A 27,432-nucleotide genomic window follows, 5' to 3' on the forward strand; every position below is an offset into this window, starting at 1 on the left:
AGGTATGGTCATTGCCCTGTTCTCCATCCCATGGTGCAAGAGCTTGGGTCTCATTCCTAAGATAAATCTGAATCTTCGATATGGAATTCTTTGCCTTGCTCTCCTACCGTAAAAGGAAAGAGCTACGGTGGAAGATAAGGCTAGGCAAAACTCCAACAAATATTTGTATATGAAGCTGAAAGTATTAGTCCCGAGTTTGTCACATCTCAGGAGTACACTGTAGAACCTGAAAACAGGGCACGCTGGTTGTGCACAAGTCCGCAAACAAGCACGACAAATGCAAAAATAGCTCGACACTGACGACCTTTATTGCAAATACAGCATGTAGTTATGCTGGAAAATATTATATTTACTAAATCTAACAGCGAACAGTAATTGCTTGCATCCTCCAACGGGAGAAAAGAATAAAAACACTAGTTTTTGGTCAAGTGATAATCACTCAGATTTTGCCTTTCCATTTAAATAAGAAAAAGATTACAAAGGTTCTTAAATAATGAGGTATGTATCAGCTGATAGATTGCATCGATGTTTGGCAGATCTAAAACTTATGTCATTCACCTCTCCAGTATCAGCGTTTGCCCCAGCCAAAAGGCCACACTGCCTTGTCATCCAGGTCCACTTCTCAGCATGATTATTTGTTGCAGATAGCTGAGGGCAGTAGGCTGAGCTGCAAAAGCTATTTCTCTTCAGAGAGAAACAATTAATCTCCAGCGAAGCATATAGAAGACGAGCTGCAAAAGCTGTCTCTTCAGGCAGAAACAATTAATCTTTCAGCTGAAGGCCTCCCCACCATTGCTGTGCAGGTTCATGTTCCACATATATCAAGTTAATGAACTCTCGACATATTCCAGTGCCTTACTCTTCACATGTTCAATCCTGTCTTCATCACCCTGAGTTTTCTCATACTCTAGGTACTTCTTAAATAAGAACTGCCAGTGGGCCAGTAGAAGAAAATTCACTTATGAGTGAAAAAGACAAAAAAAAGGGTCACAAAATCATAACTATAGTCTACAAGAAACTTTCGATGATAACACAATTTAAAAGATTATCATTGAGAAGGATTATAATTGAAGTCTGCCCTTCTATATATAGATGATGATGCAAGTGATTTTACCGTCCAAAGTTCACAATTCATGCACCACTAAACTAATGCATAAATGTACAATAAATAGTGGAAATGCGTTTACCCCTTTGCATGTACTCTCTTTCCATATATTACGGGGAAACAAGATTAGGTACACTGATGAGATGTGCGGATTAATTTAAAATTTTACCATTTCTTTACAATAATTACTTTCCCCAGTTTCTGTTCATACAGTTCTTTTTTCTTGAAATAGAGCACAGTATATCAGTGCAAAAAGCAAACAGGGAAAATAAGATCCATCTCTAAGTGGAATCACAACCTTCCATCAGATAGTGTTAACATATGAACTAGATAAGTGCAATTACAGATCAGCTGCAGATTGCTAGTAGTTATAGAATGTGCTTCGGCAAAAAAATAGAACGGAGAACTTTCTCATGTATTCTAGATACTTTGTATGTTAAAAGTCAATCATGGGAGTTTAGGCGTTAATCTTAAAATATTTTACTGTGGTAAGTGAGAATCAAGGATATGAACCTTCATTTTTTTCGGTGGAAGACTTAAACATGTTGCCCTCTCAAATAATGCACGAATCACTTCTTTGTCACCAAGGCGAATTTCCTAGAAGAGTAGAGTTAGTAGACAGCTCCTCATGGCAATAAAATATTAATATACAGCCAGAGTGACAAAATTGGTTACTTGATCAAGGTAGATGCTCCATAGGTCAGTTCTTTTAGGATACTCTCGCAGCACACTTTCAAACATTGATCTCCCTCTCTCGGGCACACCACACTTAAATTCAAGAATGGCAATCTGTGAGATGAATTTGATATGCTTGTTGCGTGGCAGACTTAGAAGAGTGCGATTTACTACAGACTGAATCTCATTTTTGCCTTGCTTTAGGAAGCTTTGCGCATAACGTAACCAAACCTACAAATCCATCAGTGCGTTTAAGTTTCCTCAATTAACCCTTGAAGAGTGAATATTATAACTAACCTTGCATGAAGTTTTGAACTTCTTGATCATTCTCTCAAGAAGCTCATCTGCCAGCTTCTGCTGTTCAGTCCTTTCATACATTCCAAGAAGAGCAAAATGCAACTTTTTGGGATCACAGTACTGTAATGCTCTTTGGAAGGTTTTCTTAACAGCCTCCTGGTTATGATTCAGAGTTAATTAATCCAAGCCAACAAAATAGGTTGTGAACAAATATAGATAGCCATTACCTCAGGTGGACTTCCATATTCATTTTCTAAATTGAAATATGCAACCCAAATATTAAGCTTCTCCTCCTCTTCTCTAACGTTTATTGTTCTTAGAGCCCTTCAAAGATAAACAAGATAGCTCAACAAATATTACAACTGCCGTACACTATATAGAGCATAGACAATAATTAATAAGCTAATAATTGATGAAGCCTAACTTGTTACGACTCGAAATCGGAATTATAACTAGCTATATACCTCAATACGCTTGAGATATACGAAGTCTTACTAATACTACCTAAGTGTATAATGACATTGTTTATTTTCATTACAATTAGTTTAAATTTAATAAAGCAGATCCTCTTCATTTATTTATTCTTGTCATTATACACTTAGAAAGTATTAGTAAGGCTTTGTGTATCTCAGACGTATTGAGATACATGGCCGGTCACGATTCTAATTTCGGGTCGTGACATGACTGATTTCTTATTTCACTAAATAAACAAACAATACCTCGACGCTATATAAAGCTTTATTATAATCTGTCTTAGTTAACCAGTCAAGCAAGGAATTTGGACAAATACAAATGAACTGTTAAATTTATTGAAAAATCCATGAAACCAAGATACAAGTTTGAAGGTCAACTGTTAATAAACTAGGAGGGCATGCAACACTTAAATAATACTAACAGAACTAATATGTTGAATTGAAATATATCTACCATACATAACATAATTTATGTATGCACTTAGTGGCATTCTATCAGATGCTCTCTTTCTTCTTTATGTAAAATTACACTTAGTTGCAAATAAGGAATATCATAGATGCTTATCAACATCTCCAAAAGACTGCCAAACAAGTAAGATATTGCCCTATGAAATAGATATTGCCTTATGAAATTCAGTCAAACAAGTGAGAATATAATATGACCAATGTGACCAAATTAGAAAAGCTGTCACTTAAGTTGCATTTCCATTAACACTTCAATTCTGTTAAATCCTATCAAGATTCAAATGCCTTCAGCTTTTCAATGTTGAAGAACGGGAATGCCAAAGTCATGTACATCTTATTCTTTATAAGAATATCAAATGAAATATATCTAATTAACAAGGCAAGAAAGACACAGAAAAATGTCTGGAGATGCTAAATACAGACATCATTGCCTAAATATTTAGATATTCTGACTACATGGTACTCACAAAATTACACTACCAATGCACAGAACCTCTGAAACAGATACATTATTTCCTTCAGCTCTTCCTAGTTATTACTTTATTTCCTTCAGCTCTTCCTAGTTATTACTCGTAAAACCATGTGAAATGAATAAATCTAAATATAGCATTAACAAGTTATTCCAAATTGTGCCACCAAGAACATACCTTTCAGCAATTGAGCGTGCTTTCTCAATGTCTGCAAGATCTAACATAAATGCCATGTAGTTTATCCATACAAAACTACTGTTAGGGGAACTTCTCACCAATTTTTCAAACTCGTCTGCTGTACTTGGAATAACCTTCTGTAAAGACCTTTGCTCAGCAGCACTAATTTCAAGTTCCCTAAGTAACATTGTAGGAGGAAAAGTAAGTCCACAATGAAAATTAACCCCTACAACAACTGAATAAATCAACAAAAGCATTGAATATACAACCTTTGCTCCTTGGCTTTTTTCTTTATGCGCCTATCACTCTCTTTACCAACTACTTCATTTTTGTTGGTACTATCTAAACTTACAGAAGCATCATTATCCAAATCGGAGCCATCAGATTCACCCAGGTTAACATCAAGAGGAAGAACAGAAGCCCTTTTTTCTATTTCAGAAAGAATTGCGAAATCTGTACTTCTGTTTGTAGGTATCGCAGGAGTCCAAGTTAGGTTGTTCTGCTGGAAAGCAAGCAACACGTCATCAACAGGAGCAGTTTCGTCAACAGTATTGTTGTTTATATCATAGCTTGGAGCTATCTCAGCATCACTGGCATCTCCAATATAAGATCTCTTCATGCCAAGGGATATTCGATGTCTATCTGCATCTACCTGGCGAATAGAAGAACAAATAGTCAAGGAAACCAAAGCAAGAAAAAGAAAATCTAGACAAATATTTGGTACAGATAGACTAGACCTCAGCATTTATTAAAAAATGGGTTCCTTTCTGAAGCCAAAGAAAGAGAACACATTATTCCCCATTACCCAATTTAACAATGATCCAAGAGAAAACTAGATCTATCAGCATATTATCTTATTGCCCAAAATACATCACTTGTAGGAAGCAAACCTTCCCAAACAAAAATTGTCTGATTCTCAAAAAGAAGAAACTTGCCTTCAGGACCTTTGCCAAAACTTTGTCACCTGCTTTATATCTAGTTTCAATATCATTGATTGCTTCATCAGAAAGCTCCGATATATGACACAAGCCAACCTGGGTGAAGAAGTAAGTTAAGTTGTGATTTCAAAATAATTCAACCTGGAAGAAAGGTTGAAGAAATTAGTACCAAACTGCTATTATCGATTGTTATGAACAAGCCATATGACTCAGTCCGCCTAATTTGGCCATGAACAATATCACCAGCATGAAAATTATTGAAATGAGCAGAATCTAGCTTTCTGTGTTTGTTCTCTACATCCGTTCTTAGTGTCACTTCAACTCTCTTTAGGGAAGGTTCAACAGACAACACCCTGCAGAAACTTCTGCTAATTAAAAGCGACACAAATCCTTTTTAAACAACTTATGGAGACCATTTTACCTGCCATGTACAAGTTTTCCCACTGGGAACTCCTTTTCAGGATCTTCAATGTAACTGTCTGACAGGTTTGACAGAAGTACTCTAGCATCAACCGTTCGGGAAAGCATAATGAAACATCCTTTAGAAGTAACATTTTTCACATATCCCTACACATTCACAGAAGTGGAGATGAAGGTGCAACGACTAGAACAATTTTGCAAGGAAGAGGGATTTCATTGTATAGAATATTTCAACAGTGGGTGAAGATTAGACTTGACTCCGAGTTTATTCATCCAAAATAAAAGATTAGGGATCTATTTCATCAACATACTTAATTATTAACTAAGATACACCAAAAGTAAATAACAGCCACATTAAACGTCTAATTCATCTTAATAGAAGTACCATAAGACAATGATAAGGGTGCAAGAATGGCAAAATTTTGCTTCTGGAAAACGACAATAGCAGTAATGTCAAGATGTAATTGATCTTCTTACATAAATCACTAAAAAGATTCCTACTTTTTCTCATAGAATATGATGAAATACTATTTGATGTAGATCCCTAGTGCAAACATATCATAAATGATTTTATCATCAGATAATAAGAATTTTATCTCACACCAAATATGAGTGCTTATAGCAGACAATCATTTGAATTAAATTTTGATTAGATAACTATTGTATCTATCTGTTAAATCACATCAGAGTGTGTGAATGTACCAACAAGCTTTTCTAATGTGTGCATATTACAGGAAGCGCTACCGATTTCATGATGTCATAGCAGGTCTGAACTTTTACCTCAAATAACAACTTATGCATTGGAAATGTTATCGATAACCAAACAAACAAGTAATCAAATTAGATAAGATGCTTTGACTAAAATGATTTTCATTACTAAGGACTGGTTTTCTAAATAACTCGCCAAGTTCGTGATCTCAAAATCCATCTGGTCAAAATAATATGGCTCATTTTCAAAGTCATGTGATGTATACTGAGTTCCTCACTACTGAATAGCACCCGCAGTGGCTGTCTGTTCCAATATGATTATTTTATAAGGTTGTGCCACAACATGTAAAGAAATATGATTGATGCTTTCACATCAACTCATACAATATCCATGCCACTGGACTGGATGAATTGCTATCCACAAACAAACGAAGCACACCTTAATATACAAATGAGGCTGACCTATCACCAATATGACAAGACAGAAGTGCATCTGAACTTTATATGTTATCATGGTGGATGAATCATGACAATCCTCAACAACCATAATGAAGGTACCATCTGTCATTTACTTGATTGAATTAAACCAAGTCTGTTTTTTCATCACACGGCAGCATATGAGACTAAAAATAAAGCTAGTTATTTGCGAAACAGATGAATGACTATACAGACGAACGGCACCTTTTTTTCTATAGAACAAAGAGCTAATTATCTTGATTATGCAATAGCAAGAAGAAGTGACCTTATGTACAAAAGAAGGAAAACAAGTACCTGCACATCCATGTCAGGATGAAGATCATCCATCTTTTCAAACCGCTTGCTAGTTTCCCTATAAAACAGAAGAAAGTCCAGATTCTTCATTCTTCAATGGAAAAGTATAACAATTTACGTGCCAGAGATTATCCCATATAATTCATTATCCTAAATTAATAGTTGCACAAAGCTAAGTTAGCACATATAAGATTCTTTGGCTCATATAGTTACACAAAAAGGTCATGATGAAGCACTAATGAAGAAATAATCCTACTAAGTATTGTCACTTACAAACTATTGCCAGATTCTGTAGAAACAACAGGCTGAATGGCTTGTATCGATGGACGCAGAGATAAATCAACATGTATGGTTCCTTCTGATGAACGAGTTATGTCCAATATCTTGCATTTGACAAATTTTCCTTCCTGGTATCTGGCTAAAGGTTCAGGTACCCATGTATCTAGAAGCTCAGTATAATGAGCTCTTCCATATAGGTGAGGTCCAATCTGCACAAGAATGCCACCAACACCAGGAAGAAGCCTTTTAATTCGGCCACCAACAATATCACCTTGATTAATATGTTCAGTGCCAGTTATATTTGAACCTTTAGCTGCTTGGCTGTTTTTCTCGAAAGATTCTTGGTTGGCCATTGACTCACAAAATAAAGATGGGCATGATTTCAACCTCAATAATTTTTTCTCTTTATTTATATTTAAGATACATCCCTTGACGGCTTCACCAACAGCATACCGTTGCTGAAATCCTTCAAGCTCACTGGGTTCAGAAGAACTATCAAGAATATAAAGATGTGCCATAAAATGTCTGGACACTGTTAGCCAGACCCAATCACTGTCCACCTTGACAACATAACCTTTAGCAATGGCTCCGATGGAGAAATCAAATTCCTCAGTTTTGGGAGGACTAATCCCTTCCCTGCAGTCTGCTTAGATTTTACATTCCCCAGAAAAAGAAAAGCAATTAGTATAGTTTAGCGAGAAATACACAAGCAACAATGAGAGGTAATAAATTTGCAAATAAACATACAACTTGAATAGTAAGGAAATGACTATAGACAAGAACATCACATAATAAAATTTGAGGAACATAAAGTCAAACCATATCAGAACTCAAGAAACCGGCAAGCTCCGCGTCTTTCAAGTTTCACATTCTCCTATACTTTTAAGTTATTCCATTTAACTCATGTGGCCTTAGCAGCATAGCTCCATCAGAATGTAGAAGAGAAAAAAGTCGAGATAATTTGCTAGTGAAGGCTGAAATATGGATATAAAGAGAATAAGGGAGCAAGGAAAAGGTGGTTTCCTTTCCTCTACTTCCTCTTTATTATTTACCAGGAAAAGATCATAAAAGAAGCTTTCTTTCCCCCCTCTTATTTCTCCCTATTAGATTGCTTGGAAGGAAGAGAAATCAAAATCTTAAGAAGAGGGGAAAAGAAAGTGCAGATGTAGTTGACTAAGATAATTTGGCACTCAAAAGTAACTTGTACAGAAGCTATATATATATATATATATTACAATTCTGAAGAATTGACTATAGAGAGAAAAGAAATCTATGACCAACAGAAGCTACCATACCTTCAAGTACAGATGGTCTAAGAGACAATTCCCACTGGAATGCTTTCCCACTCTTTCCTGACTGCTCAGCCTTTGCAACTATTCGTGCATGAAGCATCTCTCCAATTTTAAATTTACTTAAAGGGTTCTCCATGGAATTCTCAGTGTCAACCACCTACTTATATTAAAAAGGTATCAAAGAAGGGAGTGAGAAATAATCAACACCACACAAATGATGATTGGCAATACTATTGCAGTAATGATCACCTCAGTTACATGAACTCTCCCACGAAATGCAATACCAAATTTCAGAATTAACTCAAGAGGCTTTATCTCAACAATCTGGAATTAAAGCATGAAGTTAAAATCTGAAACTCAAAATTATAACTATATACAGCTAATATTCACTGATTAGTGATTACTGAATAGAAACAACAGTACCTCCGCTTCAACGAGAGAACCAACTCGATAACCAGACTTTTTCCTGGACTTCTTAAAACTAGAGCCAGAGACGTCACTGAAAGTTTTGAGAAGAAGAAGTCTTCCAGAGAAGTGAGAGCTCGACAGTTCCCCAACAGTGACAGTGACACTAGAGCACAAACAAAATCATAAACAAAAAGGCAAAGGGTCCAATTTCCAATACCTCAACACAATGGATATTCATAGTGTCAAATAAATGCAAAAAATTATAAAATGGAAGACTTGCACCTATATAAAGCACATAGTATCATAGTGCATGTGTTACATGCCACATTAGCAAGCATTGCCAATTACAAAAAGAATAATTGTCTCAAACTTAATTATCAAGAAAAAAGGTAGAAAATAGCAAATTAAAGAATTTCTTTTGCTAGACAACATAGATTGTCTTTTGGTTTGATTAGTCAGTTAGACTAGCCATCTTTCAACATGTCATCCTTCAAATGTGGGGCTGTACACGCCGATTAAATCTTCACTTTGATGAGCTACAGAATGAGAATTTGGACTTAACCTTAGCATAGGAAAAGAATCCTAGAAGGACTAAAAGAACAGACACGATTCAAATCAAAGCATTTGCACCTCTCCCGATCCTAAATGCCCCAATACTTCTCTAGAAAATTAATATCTACATTTGCCTACTTCTATTGCAGATTTGGGTTTTATTAAGATGACCAACAGGCAGGAGGTGATTGGGGGAGGGAGGGTTCTATACCAATTGAACTTATCAGATTCTTAAACAAGCCATAGAATTCTATGAAAACGTGCAAGATTCTGCAAGAAAAGCAGCATCAATCATACAACAAGTCAAAAGGAAAGAGGTTCTTAAATCATTATTCCTTTTGTCATCTATTCAACCACTTATTAAGTAACAAATATGAGCAAAATACAAAACATGTAGTCATTGTCCTATTACCAATTAGATTCCATAACTGACTTATCTGAGTTTTCCTAGGTCCCCTCTTGACAAAGGCTTCATATTACTGAACATAAAAGGACACTTTGGATTAATCAGCATATTTATGCTCAGCTTTCATGAAGACAAACAAAGGACGTTTTACAAACAGAACACTAGAACCGTCTGCAAAGTGGGGCTGTCAAGGGAGAAACATGAAGACCAAAAAAAGGCAAAAGAGAAGTTAAAGGAAGAGTTTAGCAAACCTTGATTGCCTAAAGAAACTTACAATTGAAATACCAAAAGAAGACGTTAATGGCAAGTAAAAGCTAATTATCACCTATTCACCTCTGTCCACTCATATAAATGCTCGTGACACATGGACTAACATAAATAAAGCAACACTGAAATAGCAAACAAAGAACTAACATAAAATGACATAATAACAAAAACCAAAATCTAAATATCACCTTTGGCCATTCGTGAAGTGCTTGTGGGGCAGCCTTTGAATGTTGTAGTCGGTCAATGATGCATAACCTATGGCATAATTATATTCTGGAACTGAAAGAATCTACAATGAGAAGGAGAGTAGTTAACAGAAGTCATGCTACAAAATGCATTCACTCAATGACACACAGTTAAGATGCTTACTAGATAGTTTTCTTTCATGATCTCCACAATACCATTTACTTCCTGATGCAGTTTTAAGTCCGCACTGGTAGCCCTACAGCGCTTCTAGGTAACAGAAGATTTAAACCATCAACAAAGATAAATAGTACCAAAATAAACCATAGTAAGCTAGCATGCAGGAAGTACATGCAAAAGCAAATGGTAGCACTATCATATAATATATAGAAACATGTACATCATCATCTCATCATGACAGTAAATGCACCATATCAATCATATGTTCCAAAGCTCAAACCTTCTTGGATCCTCTGATTTTAGCACTGTCAATCAATTCAGGTTTAAGGGATAAATCTACAAGGCCATCAGACTTAGATATGTCCAGAATCAAAGCTTTAACAATGGACCCCAACTCTACATTAATTCCACCCACTGCAGAACATAACCAAGTTATCAACATGTTTATTTACGCAATATAAAGTTCAAAATAAGCAAAAGAAAGTAACTTACATTGATGATTTGCTACAAATCCAACGACTTCACCGTGATCTTTGAATCTAAGGACTATGCCATATTCTTTTATCTCTTCAATCTCTCCCTCAACCAAACTACCAATGTTGAAACTCTCCGTCCAATTGATATAAGAGTTTTTAGAATTGGAATGGTGCAATGCAGCTATCTGTATCAGTAAACAAGAAAAGAAAATAACATCACTAACTCCAAAGATAGAGAAGGACGACAAAATAAAAGACAATTTAGGAGGATAACAAAAGAAATACAAAAATAGATACGTGTGACTGCAAGATTTATGTCCAGTAGCAAGAAATAAAAACTTGTAAAAAAGAAAAGAAAAAAGTTATACTAAATGCTCCTAGCAAAATTTATTTCTGCTGACCATGTGAACTGAACTTGAATCTTTTCAGGCCTCCTACATATGAGGATCAATAAGATGAGTTGAAAAGCAAATGTTTGGGTTCATTCTATGGCAGTATTATTGCATGGAACAAGGATATGGTCTCAATCACTGCCTTGAATAAGAACTCTTAAGATATAATGGTAATCTCATCCATGCCCAAAATAAAACTTGGCTTGTTTATGATACTGTTTTGGAATAGGTATTAGTCTGGACCAGATCATAGAGTGACACATATACACAAAACAACTCGATGAATAAACTAGTATGATTCATACCACTACTCATGATCTGGGATTTATGTATTAACCACTAAATCTTAAACAGGCAATTTGCAGGCGTAGGGAACTCTCTTTTGCAGTGAAAAATACCTGGCTCTTCATCAAATGTCAAACTCGCAGTTGAAGAGTTGTAGTGTTCTGGACTCTTTCATTTCGTGAGGTGAGTTGAAGAGTGAACTCAAAAGCACTAATAGTGAATTGGTTTAACCCAATTCCACAATCAGTGCACACGGATGGACAATTTGAAGGTTTCCAACTTATTCACCAGATAAATAAACAGCTTTAGTGATACAAATTTATCAATGAGAATTTGTTAAGGTCTTTGGCTTCAAACTATCTGAACAAATTAGCTATTTAAAAATAGTATGTATGATGGATAGACCATTTACATGTGTTGATGTGGATCATTTACAGGTGTAGATTCAGCATATAAATCTTCATGAATACTAGACCTTCTAACTACTAGTCATCTCCTTTTCCCCCACCAAACATGTAGGCAAGATATCTCCAACATATATAGTTTTTATTTCCAAGTCTAGTGTTGCCGATCAAGATCAACATACAGATCTTAAAATGTTAATCACTCATTATAGACCTTATAACAATAATCAACTGATGATTAAATAAAAAGTGTCAAACCCAGATGAACATAAAACAAGAACAATGAAATTAGAGGATGCACAACTTTTCCTTGTTAAAACATTTAATATCCCAAAGCATCAAACAATTAGTTTATAAGGGCCAAACCAAACTGTCCTCTATTCTCCTTGCCAGAATAAATAATCTGCCTAGAAGGAATACCAATCCAGAGATCAACACTTACAGCCATATAATCATGCAAATTTAAGATAAATGCTTGTGCAATATGTGCAATAGTGCATTTCAGTTGAATATAGGTTAAAAGTTTCTATGCTAACACAAATTAACAAGATCAAGAATAACTTTAAACTGGGACGGTAGCATGGAAGGTTGACAAAACAAATAAGTTTCAGTAAAAGCAGAGGATGATCATCAAAGGTAAGTCCCACATGTAAAGCCCCAATCATTGACTAGAAAAATCACCAATAAGCAAATGACGAGTGGCCAAGATTTATGAAAATTGTAAAATATAATAAAAGCCCCAATCAAACAGTACCAAAAATCGCAAAAGACGAACCTCAAAAGTAGAACCGCGTAGTATGAACTCAAAAAGAATAACAATTAAGACAAAATAAAATTTGGTTTCTGACATGTAAACAAAGACATCAAAGTTTCACGAACCTACCTTTTCCTCCAACAGAAAATATCCTTGAAGAAAGGAAACATCAGATGAAAAACATAGGGACTGCTGTAGTGAAAGCTTAATTCTTCCAGATTCAGTATCTACCTGTATTAACAAAACAGGTTAAAAATCTAACACCTGATTCCAACAGTGCATTATCAACAATCTGATTCTAGGCTTACACTAAGGATATGACTGCGAACTGACTGTCCAACATAGAATGCATCGGAGATATTATCAGTTTGTTCGTCAGTACCCTTTTAAAGAAAGAATTCTGAGATCAGTTAAAAGGAGAGTAGTATAAAAAGGAATGAGAAGTTGAAGGCAGAAAATGTTCACTTTTTGCTTTGGGCAGAATCCAGTCAAACGTCCAAGAAAGCGAACAAAGCAACCAGCTTCAATAATGTTGCATATATAGCCCTATTAAGAAACAAAATTTAATGAAGCTGCCAATTAGCAGTTAAGAAGATAAAACAGAAACTAGAAGAAAGCAATAAGCACTAATAGTAATATGGCTCATACATGAATTACTGATTGGTGCTGGATCATTGAAATGTCCAAAGGAATCTCTTTAGCAGACTTAATGAGTGAATATTTAGCTGAAAGAACTAAATTTTGGGCTTCAATATCTGCATAAAAGAAGTTTCAAAAAATCCATAAAAAGTAGCAGTTAATAGTAAGATGCATCCAGATATCAGTATGCATTACCAGAATTCAATATGAGTGACCAAAAAATATATTCATTTGTTTAGTAATTTAAATCGCTTTGAAGCTATCCTAGCACAAGTTATGTATTAAAGTGCCTCTCAAATAATAAATATATATGCCATGAGTTTGGAAAGTCTGGTGTTACAGGAGAGGTTGTTTCTTTTTTATTATATATTTCAGTATGCATCTGGAATAGACCACTCTGAATCAAGCCTTTAAAGAACACACAGTCAAATATTTAATAAAAACTAAGGATTAACTTATGTGCTGGTTTAAGAAAGATGAAAAAGATGCTTGCATAATAGCAGAATAAAAAATAATATAAATTTGCATAATAGGGCAAAATACTGTTTCCTTAGGACATTTTTGGAGATAATAAAATACAACATGGAAATTCGTGGAGATCTATTCACCCTTGCATAATAGGGCAAAATTCAAAAGATGATGTGAGACCTACTTACTCATTTTGTACAACACTGATTAGATAGATATCGATATATTTCTAAAGTAACTCAAATACAAAAGAAATAAAGCGCTCAAGAACTGTTACATAACAAACTGGTCATTAAAAAGGAAACAAGGTCTATATGGCTAGATTGCATTCTTATTGTCAAACAACAAATAGGAGACTTAAAAGAAAATACGAGCATGTATTGTATGTCCAAAACATGGGCAATAGAAAAAACCTAACTAGATGAAATTAGCAACTTACAGGAAGTAAGACATTTGGGTGCATGTACAACAAAAATCTAATGAGATCAGTAAAGTAAGGCATTTGGGACCATGAAAAGGATCATAAATGATGACACAAGGACCTGTGCTAGCATGCGGTGAAATTGCAAGGAACTGGATCTGCAAGATATATCAGAAAGAACAAAAAGTAGAAGTGAAAAATGAAAAATCTAGAAAGAGGTAAGTATACCTAGCACCAAAAGCTGATCAAACTCATATCCAGGCTTTAACAAAGACCTCAATAGAGTAGCTTGTGCTGACAAATGTTTACAAGGCACATATATCACATAAATGTCATAACAATATGCTCTAAAAGAATTTAAGAATGAGAGGTCAAGCAAATACCCTGATTGTCAGATAAATGTTCATTAAATATTGTCCCCTTATAGTAACCGTTCACGTTAACAATAACTGCTCCAGAAGTCATTCGATCAACAACACCAGTAACAAGACTTCCCAGCCTGGCCTTCTCATCCACATCAGTCCTGACATTACAACCACAAATTTCCAACTTGCAAATCATAAAGCATATATCCAGCCAGAACACTATTATCTGGAATCTACGAGCAATTTGTCAAATAAAACAAACAAAAAAATATGTAAAACAAGTCTGCCTGGGAGTAATTATCTCCAGCAAGAGGTTATTTAAAAGTTTAAAGGGTCCTCATGATAAGGACATGATGTGTTATTGTTCTATTAGCTTGCAAAATCATAATTTAAACCAATAACAAAATCAGACATTCCCGCATGGTTGCAAGAAAAAACTTTTAAGTTAGACTATAGGAATACTCTAAAGTCATGGTTAATCCACAATTAAGTATATCAGATCGATGCCAAGAGCTTTAATCCAATCACCCGTGCATATGCAGATGCACAAACCACGAACCAGATGCTGTCCAAAATTAGTCAATGCAGGACGGTAAGTGGATCATAGATCAGAGTCTGACAATGATTAGGTGATGACAACTAGAGCATTCACCTCACCTTTGTGAATAGAAACAAGCAAAAGCACACAAAATAATGAAACATAAGGAGAAAGTAGTATACCTTTTAGGAGATATAACGAAACTAACACTGATTCTCCTTGAAGCGGGAACACTACTGATTATTCTACATTTTATAACTTGACCAATATGATATATGCTCTCTGCCTCTGTTCCTGGCTCTAATCCAAGCTGAGATCTGCTTTTGTATTAAAGAAAAAGAAAAAATGTTATAAATTAAAAATTATGCGTCCATATTAAACTTCAAAATTAAAATTACAGATTGCAGCAAACTAATATGCTAGTTACTTAGACACAATTCTTGTTTGGTACATTTTTAAACTAATGTACCTTCAGTACACAAAATCTGATGGAGTTCTAAAAAGCTTAATGCTACACAATTTAGCAACTAGACAATCAAATTTACAACAGAGTACATGAATAATACAATGATACATACAATGCCTACAATGGGAAAAAAAACACGGTAGGTCTCTGAAATGGTGGTACAGTACATCCTTCCGATCACAAGTCAGAATAGTCAATGTTGTATTTCGAACTCAAAATGTCGTAATTCAAAAGTTTGTTATACATCATCTCCATCAAGCTTTTCTCCAACAATATGGTGTTAGCTAAAACACAACAAGCTCTAAAAGAATTAACAAATTTTACGACCAAGTGTGAACCTAATAACCACCCTCTATAAGACTAGTTGGTAGATAGAGTAAATTACTATCCTGATTTCAGGTCATGCAACCCAAGAGCAATCCATCCACTACAGCATGTTTAATTGATAGGAAATGGATGAAATAAAGTGATTTTTTGAAGTCAAAGTTTCTAGTGTTCAGCGAAAATTGTAAGTGTTTGATGGGATGGGTAACCATAGTTACATGCAATATATAAAGGTTTGGGAAGTGTCACTCTCACTCTTTAGAAAACAAAGTGCACCGAGCCAAAAATAGGAAAGTTGGTTGGTTTTAGGAAAGTTAGAAAACTTACTTCCTAGTCCACTTTCTCCATCCAAACATTACAAAGTGGTGTACTTTCAAAAAGTTGTCACTTTTTTTCTTTACTTCCTATCAACCAAAAACACCCTAATATGACAATAGTCAAGACAAGAAAGTTAATTTTTTTTTCAGGAACTTGTCATCTATAAGGTAAAATCGATAAAAGCCCAAAAGAAGCTCAATCTTCATTGAAATTTAGAACTTGAAGAAACAACCACAGCAACTAATGATTGTATCTTGCATTTTTCACGGTTCAATGCTTCATATTATAATAATTAAGATGTAATTTGATGAGACTCTAGGATTCTACTAATTCTCATTGGGTTAAGATAGATGAATTTTACAGAAGCATGAGTGGAACACCCATTATTGCCTCTGCACTTTTTTCCACTATGCTTTTGAAGTAGCCAAGAGGCCTCTTCTATTTCCATAAAAAGGGATCTTTAAGTGGGCTTTCCCTCGTCTAAAGCTAGTATGCTATCAGACAAGGGCCACTGTATGTTTTAAGTTTTTCCACAAGTTGCCTACTCATGTTCAAAGAACGCTACAAGGCAAGTTGAGCACCCAGGTTGTACCTGCTTGAATAACAAGATCTGATGCCAAAAAGGGCGGGAATTCTAAACAATCAAGCCCCAAAGGACAAATGATGACCAAAGAAAAATAAGGAAAATGAGGAGTAGGAGCAGCTGCTATTAAAGTGTGGGCTCGAATGGTGAAAGAGAGAACGAGAAAAAGTATAAAAGGGAGTGCACTTGGATATTTGAGTAAGAAAGGATGGTATGCTCCATTCCTATCTCTAGCCTTGATAATTTTTTATTTTTTTTCCAAATAGCCTTTCATCAAGGGTGGTGAAGCTATAGTAAGAATTTTAATAGGGTGGCAAATTTCTTAAACCTATACACCCAAACCCCTTTCTCAAGAAGTGAGGAGAAGGCATGCATTAGCTTCAGTAAATATATGAGAGGCAAGACACCAGCTTCCACAAACAAAAGGAAACCGAAAAACCAAATTAGACAAGAAAGAAAATGTCCTATTGCATAACACAGTAAGGAGGCTAACCTGTGAGCAAAACCCTGCACCCCATTGTAAAATCTTACAAAGCAACCATGCTTTTCAATTTTCGTAATCCACCCATGAGTAATTAATCCTTCAGTTGCATCAGTGTAGGAAGCAAGCACAGTAAGCTTTGATTTAACCTGACAGAATTATAAGAGATAGCATTCAGAACATTTGCTCGAATTAAGAGCACATATTGAAATTTAAGCAACATTTGCCAATTATTGGTCATATAGAAAGGTATCAAATTAAAATAAGGAATTATGTAATTACAACGGATAGAAAAACATACTAGAGTCTTCTTGTGAGTGACAGTTATTCGCTTGGACTTGCAACCCAGTACACGAAATAGCAACTCAACTCCAACCTAAAAAAACAATTAAATTAATTAGAAGAAGAAATATTTCAACCAATTATGGACAAAGAAATAAATCATATCAATATTTCAGATTCATACATTTCTAAACCAACGCTAGAGTGAATGTAAACAAAGAAAAAAACCTTAAATTTCTTGGGTGTTTTCACAATGTCCAATTCTGACATATGTGGAAGAGGGCATAATGCTTTTACACCACTTGAGAATTGTACAATAGCACCAAAGTTCTCCACAGCAATAACCTTCGCTTTCACCAACATTCCAGGTTTGACATCCGCATGAGTGAAAATAGAACCTTCAAAAGCACTAGCCTGCAATAAAAGCAATAGTGAGACAACCTTACTTATTGAAGTTCTCTGAAATAACACGTGTTTAAAATGATAAACTACAGTCCCATTTGAGATAAAGAACAATAGAAATGTATCACCATTTTCAGAAGATTACAGGATACATATTAGCAAAAACAATAGATACAGAACAAGGAAATTCAGTGGCTCAATTTGTCATTTATACACTCTAGTAGCCAAACCTGAAGGTAGATAAAAGACAGAATGGAGAAATGCTGATCGAATGAATGGACTGATGCCTTGTGTCCAAAGAAGTGGATGGGCATAGATGTCTACAGACAGGATAAAGTACGGCAGAGGAGCTTAATATTCAAACCTAAATGGGTAACTCAATAATAAATGAGAATAAACAACACCACATTTCCCCATTAGCAAGCAAAAGGCAGACAGATCGTGATATAGCGACGAATCAAAATAAGGTGACCTAATTGACACTAAATGGTTGAAGTTGGATGGAGTAATCCAGTTTTGACGAAATAACCTTTAACCTAAGGGATCTGTATAACCAACTATTGAATAGGGAAAAAGGGATAGAATTTAAGTTATTTAACCAGTCCGATTAAAAAGAGGGTCGAGTCCAATGGTTGCTTTTGTTTGAAGCTGCCAAATTAACCTACATTATTGACTGCCTACAAGCAGCACTCCATATGTATGTGTTCAGTTACATCCTGAGCACTGGCACCCAGAGCTTCTTTCAGGTCCACATTATAACATGACCAACATTTTGGTTTTCTTTGGACCAAATTGCAAGAAGAGCACATATGGACTGATATTTCTGGCCCTAAGTGAATTTGACTACAATGATGGTGAAGACAAAAGGAGTATCCGCTAGCATAGCTTACATACAAAATAAAAAAGAAGACCATCCATTATTTGATAAAGTTGCATTGTCTAGATTTTTAATATTCTCCATGCCAAAATAAATAATAAATATTTACAAGGTTTCCACGACTCAAGTTGTGAACTAAGAAAAAAAGTCATTCTATTATTTTAGTTATATCTATAATATCAAATCTACTTGTCCAAATAGTTATTAAAGAGAAAAAAGAATGAAGGATTTTGACATTACACCCTACAACTCAACTTATTCATTTGCAAGATTCATTAAGTAATAAGCCATCAACTTAACTGATGAGAAGCATAATCCAAATCATTCTAAGAGCAGTTCAAGAAGATTGAAAGAAACACAAAATCAAGGATGGCTTACCAAGTTCACACATTCATCTTGTATGCTACCTAGACCTAAGATTCCGAGAAGATTCGATTTACTTACAAACTAAAACAAGGAAAGAAGTTGACTAGAGATTCCTAGAGGATAACCCCAGAAATTTTTTACCATGACACAACGCCAGCAGATAGATGTCCATAACTAATTAAGGCCCTTCAAAAAGAAGAAAAATATAAGTTGCAAGGATTCCATTCAAATAAACTACCGCTATCAATGAACTAAGAGGATTTATAAGATGCCATAACCTAAGGAATGAGGATCAAGATTAATATTTATTATATTTTGTCGAAAAACAAGATAATAAGAATGAATCTACAATTTAGACAACCAAGATTCAAATATTTCTTCAAAAGAATAAAATTAAAATGAAACGAGACTGTCTTTAGACAGGATACCAAGTTATTCATGTTAAATTTGAGGCATTCACCAATAATACAAGTTCACAGTTACAATTTTAGCATCCTCACTAACTAAACTAGAACGAGTTCAGGACTGCAATCTTTAAGTCACCTTAAAGATTAGTTCTTTCTCAATAAATTTTTGGTAACCACAATCTCAACCAATACACAAACAGAAGATCTAAATAACTTTATAGAAAGAGAGCACATTCTGAACAAAAAAAGAGATAGATGCCTATAGGGTAAGTTATTTTATCATTTCCAGGAGAACAAAGGAAGCAGAGAGAATTAAATATTACTTTCAAGGTACTCATTGATAGCCCTTCTAAACGCCTTGTTCCAAGAACACGAACACGAACAGTACTGCCCTCCTTAAACTTTTTCTCCAGCTTCAGAACTTCTTCGTCAGAAACATCATGAATCTGTCCCGTCAAAGTTTTTAAGAAACATACAAAATTTTGATCAGTAGTGAAACAATCAAGTGGACGAAAAGATTTTAAAAATGAACGAAAACCAACTAAGTATGAACATACATTGACATATCCTGGTGAAGGAGCTGGAGATGAAGGTAATTCAAGAAGAAGACCAACCCCTTTATCAACTCTTAATATCCTTGAATGATCAAAAATTTCTCCAGTATTCACGTACTGAACAGAAGGGATGCTTATTATTAGTCAAGGGATTAACCACTTCAACAAAATAAATAGTTTTGCAAAAATTCAATAATAATGTGTTTTGGAGATGATAGTATTACAAAACAAAATCTTATCTAGTTTTCTTTTAATTCCTTATCACAGGTTTATCTTTACTTTTATCAGGTTTAAACACAGCTTAAATATATTTTTTGCAAGAATATTATATATATATATATATATATATATATATGTATCATACTCACAAGAGGGGGTATCTTGTTATGAACCAGGTATGGGTTCAAGGTAAGGCCGACAGCTCTAGTTGATGGATCGATGAATAAGATCCGAGCAATCACCTGAGCATAAAAATAAATGAGTTAAATAGTAAATTAATAAGGAAATAAGAAAGTTCATTTAAGATTGCAAGATAATTCATCACAACAAGATGGATCATTCAATAATCTGAAGATGCACTTTTGGGTACAAATAGAGATGCCTATTGTGGAATAAAACAAGATCAAAGCAACTGATGTGAGCCTACTAGCTGCTATATTTTGGTGGATAGATGTTCAAAGGAAGACAAAATTCAAGATGCATCAAAGTTCTTAGACAAAATGCCAAATCTAAAATTATATCCAATCTGCTTGTTATGCAAAATAATTTCTAGTAATCTAAATTTACACCTCTAGATTAGAATGAAATTTCCAATACAAAATAATTTCTAGTAACCCTCACATCTTGGACAAAAATTCATTATAACTTATAATAGATAAACCAAAACAAGTTGGAAACTTGATCTGTCCCATCCAGATGCCTGTATTATTGCTCAATTCACCAATCTTAATTTTTCCAATCTTCACCTTTCTATCTAAAAATAAAGTTGCTTTTGAACCATTACTTGCATTTTTAAACATAAAAACCACAACTGAGCCATAACCAAACATCATTGCAGAAGAAGCACAAGAGAACAAAAGGAGAACAACCAGAATTTATAAATACCTTTGTATTTTGCTTATAGTCATTTTTCCATGTTCCAGTGGGGAAAGCATTTGGTAGATGGAATATATCGACCTGAAAAGTGGAAGCATATCAAATGAATAAAGTCGGCTAGCTACTAATTTATGCAACAGCAGATCAACAGCTATCAAAACTTAAACAGATAACCAAATCTTACTGTTCCAGTAAAATAAGTAAGGAAGGACAACATGATCCCATTCTCAAGGGTGGAATGAACCCGCGCGTTAACCATCATGCCAGGAACTAGAAGGTCAATAGAAAGCCCCTTGAGATCTTTTGTCTACAGAAAAAAAACCAACATGTTGCATATATAAATGAAGTAGCACAAAGGGAGATAAATAAGAAGCAGCACAGAACTTTCAAAAGGTTGAGTCTCAGAAATAAGTAAACATACAAAAAATTTAGACCCCAGTTCTGGATCAGAGTTCAAATAAACGACACCTCGAGCTTTATCTATACTTTTAACGACACGTTGTAAAAGTTGTCCACACTTAATCCTGCCACCATCTGCAAAGAAAAGGATAACATGTGCGCTTACATATTTAAATAAAGACAGCATTTCAAAATAAAGATGTTGTTAACTAGTAATTTACAATTTTACATGTAACAGAGAAATAAAACAGAAAAATGGCAAATATTTTGAAGAAAGAATTATAACAATGTGAGTATAGTCAATAAACATATTTATCCGCATGCATATCACTCATAGAAATGTTATTATGGAGCTATTTCACTTGGGCATTATATTACCTTCAGTAGTTCTTGGCATAAAGCCACTAAAGGATGGTGCTCCAAAATAAAGAATGTAACCGTGGTCCTCCACACTCTTCACTTGTGCAGTAAGAACCTGAAATGCATAAACACGATAACCTAAAGCTGTTCTTCATCAGGAAACATTACATTGAAACAATAAAAGCCAATGCAGGCAACAAAAGTCAACTAACTCCTTAAAGATGACAATGGAAGAAATAACGATTAAATCTCAGTTGGCTTATTGTCATATACATTAACAACAAAGAAGAGAGTTGGTTATGCACTTATTTTTTATCCACCTATTGAAGAAAATAAAGCTCAACTACAACAGTAGTTTGTTTTGAATTAATTCGCCATACAAGTATTGACAGAAAAAAAAATTAATCCAAGGAGAGTTAGATATATCTTCCGCGAGCTATTGATAAAAATAAAGCTCAATGGGTGATATTAACTATCACATGTGCAACTGTTTTGAACAATCCACAGGCCTATTAACCCATGCAAATGAATCCACGCATAGTGAATGCTGATTGTTCTGATGATGAAGCAGCAAGTAGAATTGCACAACCAAGACTTACTCATCTACCACTAAGTATAGGTTAGGTATTTTATCAATGCCAAACAACATTCCGCAAAAATCAGGCTATGTTGCACAGCTAGGTAGTTTACCCGAAGTGCCTGCCCCAACATGAGATGCCTATGGCTTTTCACTTTGGAGTCTCAAGGAACACAAATCAAGAGCATTAGAAGGATTCAATACTGAGACACATATCCACAGCCTACACCAATGCTGGACTCCACGTAATAGAGAATCTGGGTAGGCTGTTCTCTCCATGTATTTATCTAGGCCCACAATGTACCTAAGTGTAATGAAAAAGTCAATAAAAAAATTTCTTGAGTAACTACAGGACCATTTTAGATGTGCTCCCATATGGTATTAGCGGCCATCCATATTTTTCTATGAGAAAAGAATCTGAAGATGATGCCTTTACCGACTCATTGACACTACTAGCAATATACATCATCAAATGGATTCGATAGCAGAGCAAAGTCCTCCAGATTATTGGAGAGAAATTTATTTCCACCTCATCTAATATCTGTTTTCAATTATGCCACTTCATCTGAAATCTGTTTTTATTTTCTCCAACTGTCTAACAATCTAAGTTAATAGCTGACAATATAGAGAACTCTATATCATATGACCTATTTATTGTTTAAAAGATATTATCAATACAGTTGATAAACTGGCTAACTAATTCCAAAATGCAACACTAAAACAAGCTGATCAATAATTGTTATTTCACTCTCCTAAAATAAAGGACACGAATTTAGCATCTGACACACCACTCAAGTCAAACTGTTGTAAGGTCTCAGGTGCACAGGAAAATAAGAACCAATAATGTAAGATTCAGATCATAGAAAGTAAAAGAACTAATATCAGAATCACTTCTATCAATAATATACCATTCCATCTTGAACTGCATCTAGCGAAAGGCACTTATGCAGTAAACTCAGCCGCAGTGAAAGCCAAATTCTTTTGTTTCCTTTACCATCTTTCTTATCATCATCCACCCGTAACACAAAGCAAGAAACAAGCTGGCCAATGTGAACGATGCTAGAAAGCAAATCACTTTCAGAACCCTGCAATGGACAAGGTGGAAGAGGGATTAAAAGGTCAATAGCTTATCAACTGACGCTACCTCTGAATTAACACTAACTTCCTGATAATAAATTTGAACTCTCAAATAATAGGAAAAAGAAGAAAGCCTATTTTTCAGTGATTTCAGCAAATTCACTTCATGAAAATTAAAAATAAAAATAAAAGTTTTTATTACCGAATATTCATTATCAATGTCAGACACTTCCTCCGCCCGAACAAACCCTCTCAATCCACCTGGAAGACTGATTACAAGGTCCTTCGGGTTTACTTCAATGATGACTCCCCAGAGCTTCATATTTGGCGAAATATTCTGACAACAAGAAGCAAACTAAAATTTATAATCCATTCCAGTAGCAACCAGCAAATAAGTATATGCGATCTGTGGAGCATGCTGGACAGGTAGATTCAGATATACTACTACCAGACAAAAAAAAGTAGGAGTCTGAGAGAAGCCGAATAAATCTGATTAAATCAATATGGAAATTCAAACATGCTCTGCAACAATAAAACAACATGAAAAGAACAACGCAAGCCTGTGATAGCTTCTGCAGAAAGATCACAACTATCTTATTTCTTTTTCTAAGTCTCAAAATGGTTAAGTTGGCATTGTTTGGTAACGACATTTTGTGAAAGATGAACAAAGATGATCGAAACTCATAGATTGATCAGTATGTACCAGCATAATAATACAAATCTTCAAACACCAGCCACTGATTCTGATTTCCGAGTGCTTGGAAGCAAAATGCTTTATGGTATTCTCGATCCAAATGACTATTCCTTACTCCTGTCTCTCCTTTTTTAACGTGCTAATGGGAGATACAATTGAGTGTAACCTAAATACACTTGTAATGGTCTAGAAAAACAACTTTGCTTATATCAATGGAGATTGACATTAGACAACTAAAAATAAATTATTACGTATTAGCATATATGGTGACACTATCCACTGAGATAGCCTCACTGGCTTGACTTGCAAAGCTTCCTCCATTAATCTGTCTCACTTGGTGATTTCACATTGACAAATTCCAAATACTACTTCTTTTGAAACTTGCAGATGATAGCTTTCATCCATGCTGAGGAATTAAATAGCTGTGATGGTATTTTTCAATCTGATCATGTGTGAGCATGAATAGTAGTAATCAGTCAAACCATAAATATCAAATCAATCCGTGCAGCCAGATCTTTCTATGGTTAGCTTTTTCTTGCTTCATGCTTTTTAGTTTCTACTTCCACTTACTAAAATAAATAACCATGATCATTCAGATGAATTATCCATGCCCAGCAGAAATGTCTAGCAAAATTCCAAAGGGCAAATTGTATAGTTGCTTATTAGAATTTACTTGAGTCAAATATTAATATTCTTAATTTCTATTTAGAATCAGAATGTACTCATTAAATAATTAAAATTCTTTGCTCAACTATCATTAAACTGGGAGGTATCAAAGGTTCCAGAAAACCTGTTTTGATAGTTCAACAGAAGCTCAAAAACAAGTAGTTACTTCTGTAGGATTGTGATGGGTTTCACGTAATAATTGATAATCGCTTCTTCTTTGGTCAATCCTATTTTCCTCATTTAATTATTTTTCTCTCGAATTTATCCTCTTCTGGAAAACAATGTTCCGCCATGGTATTGTCTTCCAGTCAAGGTAATGTAGTTCCATCACAGCATAGATCATACAACACTTGATTTCTTCGATGACAATTAATCATACAGACAAACAAATCGCACTCAAAGGAAGACCTATGACGACAAATACAGAGTATGGCTTATATAAATTCAAACAGAGTGGCATGAGAATCAAGAAAAGATTGAACACAGCATGCAACGCACTCAATTCCAAGTAGAATCTACCTTTAGAGTGATCCGATTAGCAAACCTAGGGAGTTTCCCGGTGACTCCTTCACCGAAAAGAGACCCAAAATCTTCCTCGGCTCTGCCGGAGGAAGGCTTCCTCGCACCCTTCTTCTTTCTGTTGTCCTTGCCCCTCGCGGGTCCCATCTCCTCCCTTTCGAACTCGGCCTCCGCCTCCGCCCGAGCCTCCGCCGCCTCTTCCCGGCTCAGGACGCTCCCTCCTCCTGAACCAACCAATAAAATCACCGGAAAACAAAGAAAAGAGCCTCGTTTACGCATCACGACCAACCAGAGAAATTCATAATGATGAAATATTGGCATACTACAACCTCTGGGGAAGTCGGGATCCTCGTCTGGAATGAGAAGAGACGACGGCAAATCCGTAGAGGAAGGATCGGCCTTGTCCTTCCTTGTCTTCTTGAAAGACGTTTCGGGCTTCCGTCCTTCTCCCGGGTTTCTCTTACGGCTACTCTTCTTCCTGTTCTCGCCGACGGCCGCCATTGTTGTTCGAGGAAGCGAGAGAAATGATGACTGAAGAGGAGGCGAAGAAAGACAGAGTGGTGACGGGGCTTTAAAAGGGGTTTAGGTTTCAAGGGGTTTTTGGGCAAGATGTTCTATTTCTCGTGGAAAGATCAGACGATTGGACTCAAGCCCGAGCCAGACCACGAGTTTGGGCTCGGTTTACACTTTTAATAGACATAAAATAATAAAATAATAAATCTATATTTTTTGGGCCTCAGGGCCGCCCGTCACCGACTTAGCTTTCCCAAAGCTGCAGTTGGCCCAACCCAAAACCCAAAAAAGCCTGCAAGCTATATATAGATCGGACAAAAAAATCAACCCTTCCTAGATACAGAGACACTTAGATTCTACTAATTTTTTTAGCTATTAGTCTAGACCTCAAGCCAAACAATTGCTTCGAACAAAACTCCTACTAAGTCATCAATCGAATCAAGCCAATCTATCAAACTAATAAATAATTTATCCACAATATTATTTGGAGTTGGAGTCAAACCTACGAACCTCCTTGGTCATAGAGAAAGTACATATTAACTCTACTATAGTTGATTAATTAATATGCATCAACATATTAATCACTTCGATATCTGGCAAATGTTTGTGATCCATATATTAGCACACATCGATGCACTAAACAAACCTACCATTAAATTAAAATAAGAGATGAAGAGCGACTGATTGTAAATCTTATATGATAAATTATATTTCTTTGTTAGTCTTATCAATAGTTTTTTTAGATTGGCCAAAATTGTTATACTATTTCGAGGTTCCAAACGCAAATATTGCTATAATCAGCTAACAGTTATTTTAATTATAATTAATAGACTTGTATGCCTATAAAGTAATTACATTAACATTACTACCACTACCAGGGTAAAAGATAAATAAATAAATGAATCCATGTGAAAATAATGAGCTATATAAAAGTATAATTAATCCTATATTAAACTATATCCGATCCATCTAACAAATGAGACCCAGATCGAATTAAGAAGGGTTAAGATTGGGCTTATTTATTATACAACAAAATGCCAACCTAATTCTTTCATATCTGACACCATTATTGCAATCCTGACTACTATACCTGCACCCCTGTTCTTCCCTTTTGTATTTATTTATCTTATATATATTTTTCCCAAGTTACACTACCCCTAGCTAGTCAATTTACTGACACGTAGGCTCTGTGCAATTACTCAATTGCCCTTATGTATATTAAGTTTTTTTTCTTTTGGCCTTTTGGTATCTCTACTAAGGCTGTAGGCTGTCGTGCACTTGATCGGCTGGGCCATGCACGACCATTTGCCGGCTTTGAGGGCTCTTCTTTTGGTTGTTTCTTTTTCATATCTTGCACTAATCATAGGTGAACAATTTGTGTGTGTGTGTGTCAAATCCAACATCAAGTTTTGATTATATAAGTGGATCACTCTCTTCTTCTTCTTTTTTTTTTCTTTTTTTCTTTTAACAAACACTTTTGCATTGCTTTGAGGACCACTAGGGTAGCAAATATGAAAGATTAATATGGGCTAGTTTGGGTGCAAGGCATGAGATGCATACAGACATGTAGATCACATGTGTATAAAAATTTTGATTGCGCCGGCTTCAATTTTAGATCCTATTTATTATCTTCTATAAATAATTAAGTCATTAGATGTGTATGG

The 27,432-nt window shown here is 35.2% G+C and overlaps 1 protein-coding gene across 2 annotated transcripts; it reads right to left on the reverse strand.

The window, feature by feature from the left end:
- Nucleotides 1-305: 305 nt before the first annotated feature.
- On the reverse strand, nt 306-25,808 carry LOC140785047 (rRNA biogenesis protein RRP5). 2 transcript variants are annotated; one of them, XM_073132746.1, is made up of 40 exons: nt 25,585-25,808; nt 25,256-25,479; nt 23,579-23,713; nt 23,208-23,384; nt 21,741-21,837; nt 21,385-21,497; nt 21,148-21,270; nt 20,973-21,044; nt 20,237-20,329; nt 19,872-19,985; nt 19,638-19,760; nt 17,491-17,676; nt 17,282-17,356; nt 16,993-17,129; nt 14,991-15,125; nt 14,289-14,428; nt 14,134-14,199; nt 13,026-13,132; nt 12,843-12,923; nt 12,686-12,760; nt 12,507-12,608; nt 10,559-10,727; nt 10,347-10,480; nt 10,073-10,153; nt 9,892-9,992; nt 8,494-8,641; nt 8,320-8,394; nt 8,074-8,227; nt 6,773-7,421; nt 6,500-6,557; nt 5,022-5,167; nt 4,770-4,953; nt 4,598-4,696; nt 3,932-4,314; nt 3,663-3,839; nt 2,305-2,401; nt 2,078-2,233; nt 1,781-2,011; nt 1,619-1,702; nt 306-929 (listed from the first exon to the last, which is right to left on the reverse strand). In XM_073132746.1, exons 1-40 carry the CDS (start codon nt 25,754-25,756, stop codon nt 822-824), a joined length of 5,781 nt encoding a protein of 1,926 aa, XP_072988847.1. In that variant the 5' UTR covers nt 25,757-25,808; the 3' UTR covers nt 306-821. The 2 variants fall into 2 exon arrangements, with proteins under 2 accessions (XP_072988847.1, XP_072988846.1); XM_073132745.1 differs by having other exon boundaries at nt 10,073-10,156.
- Nucleotides 25,809-27,432: the final 1,624 nt, after the last annotated feature.

The sequence above is a fragment of the Typha latifolia genome, chromosome 3 (genome assembly GCF_019914945.1).
Source record: "Typha latifolia isolate L0001 chromosome 3, TyphaL0001v2, whole genome shotgun sequence".
Classification (NCBI taxonomy): domain Eukaryota; kingdom Viridiplantae; phylum Streptophyta; class Magnoliopsida; order Poales; family Typhaceae; genus Typha; species Typha latifolia.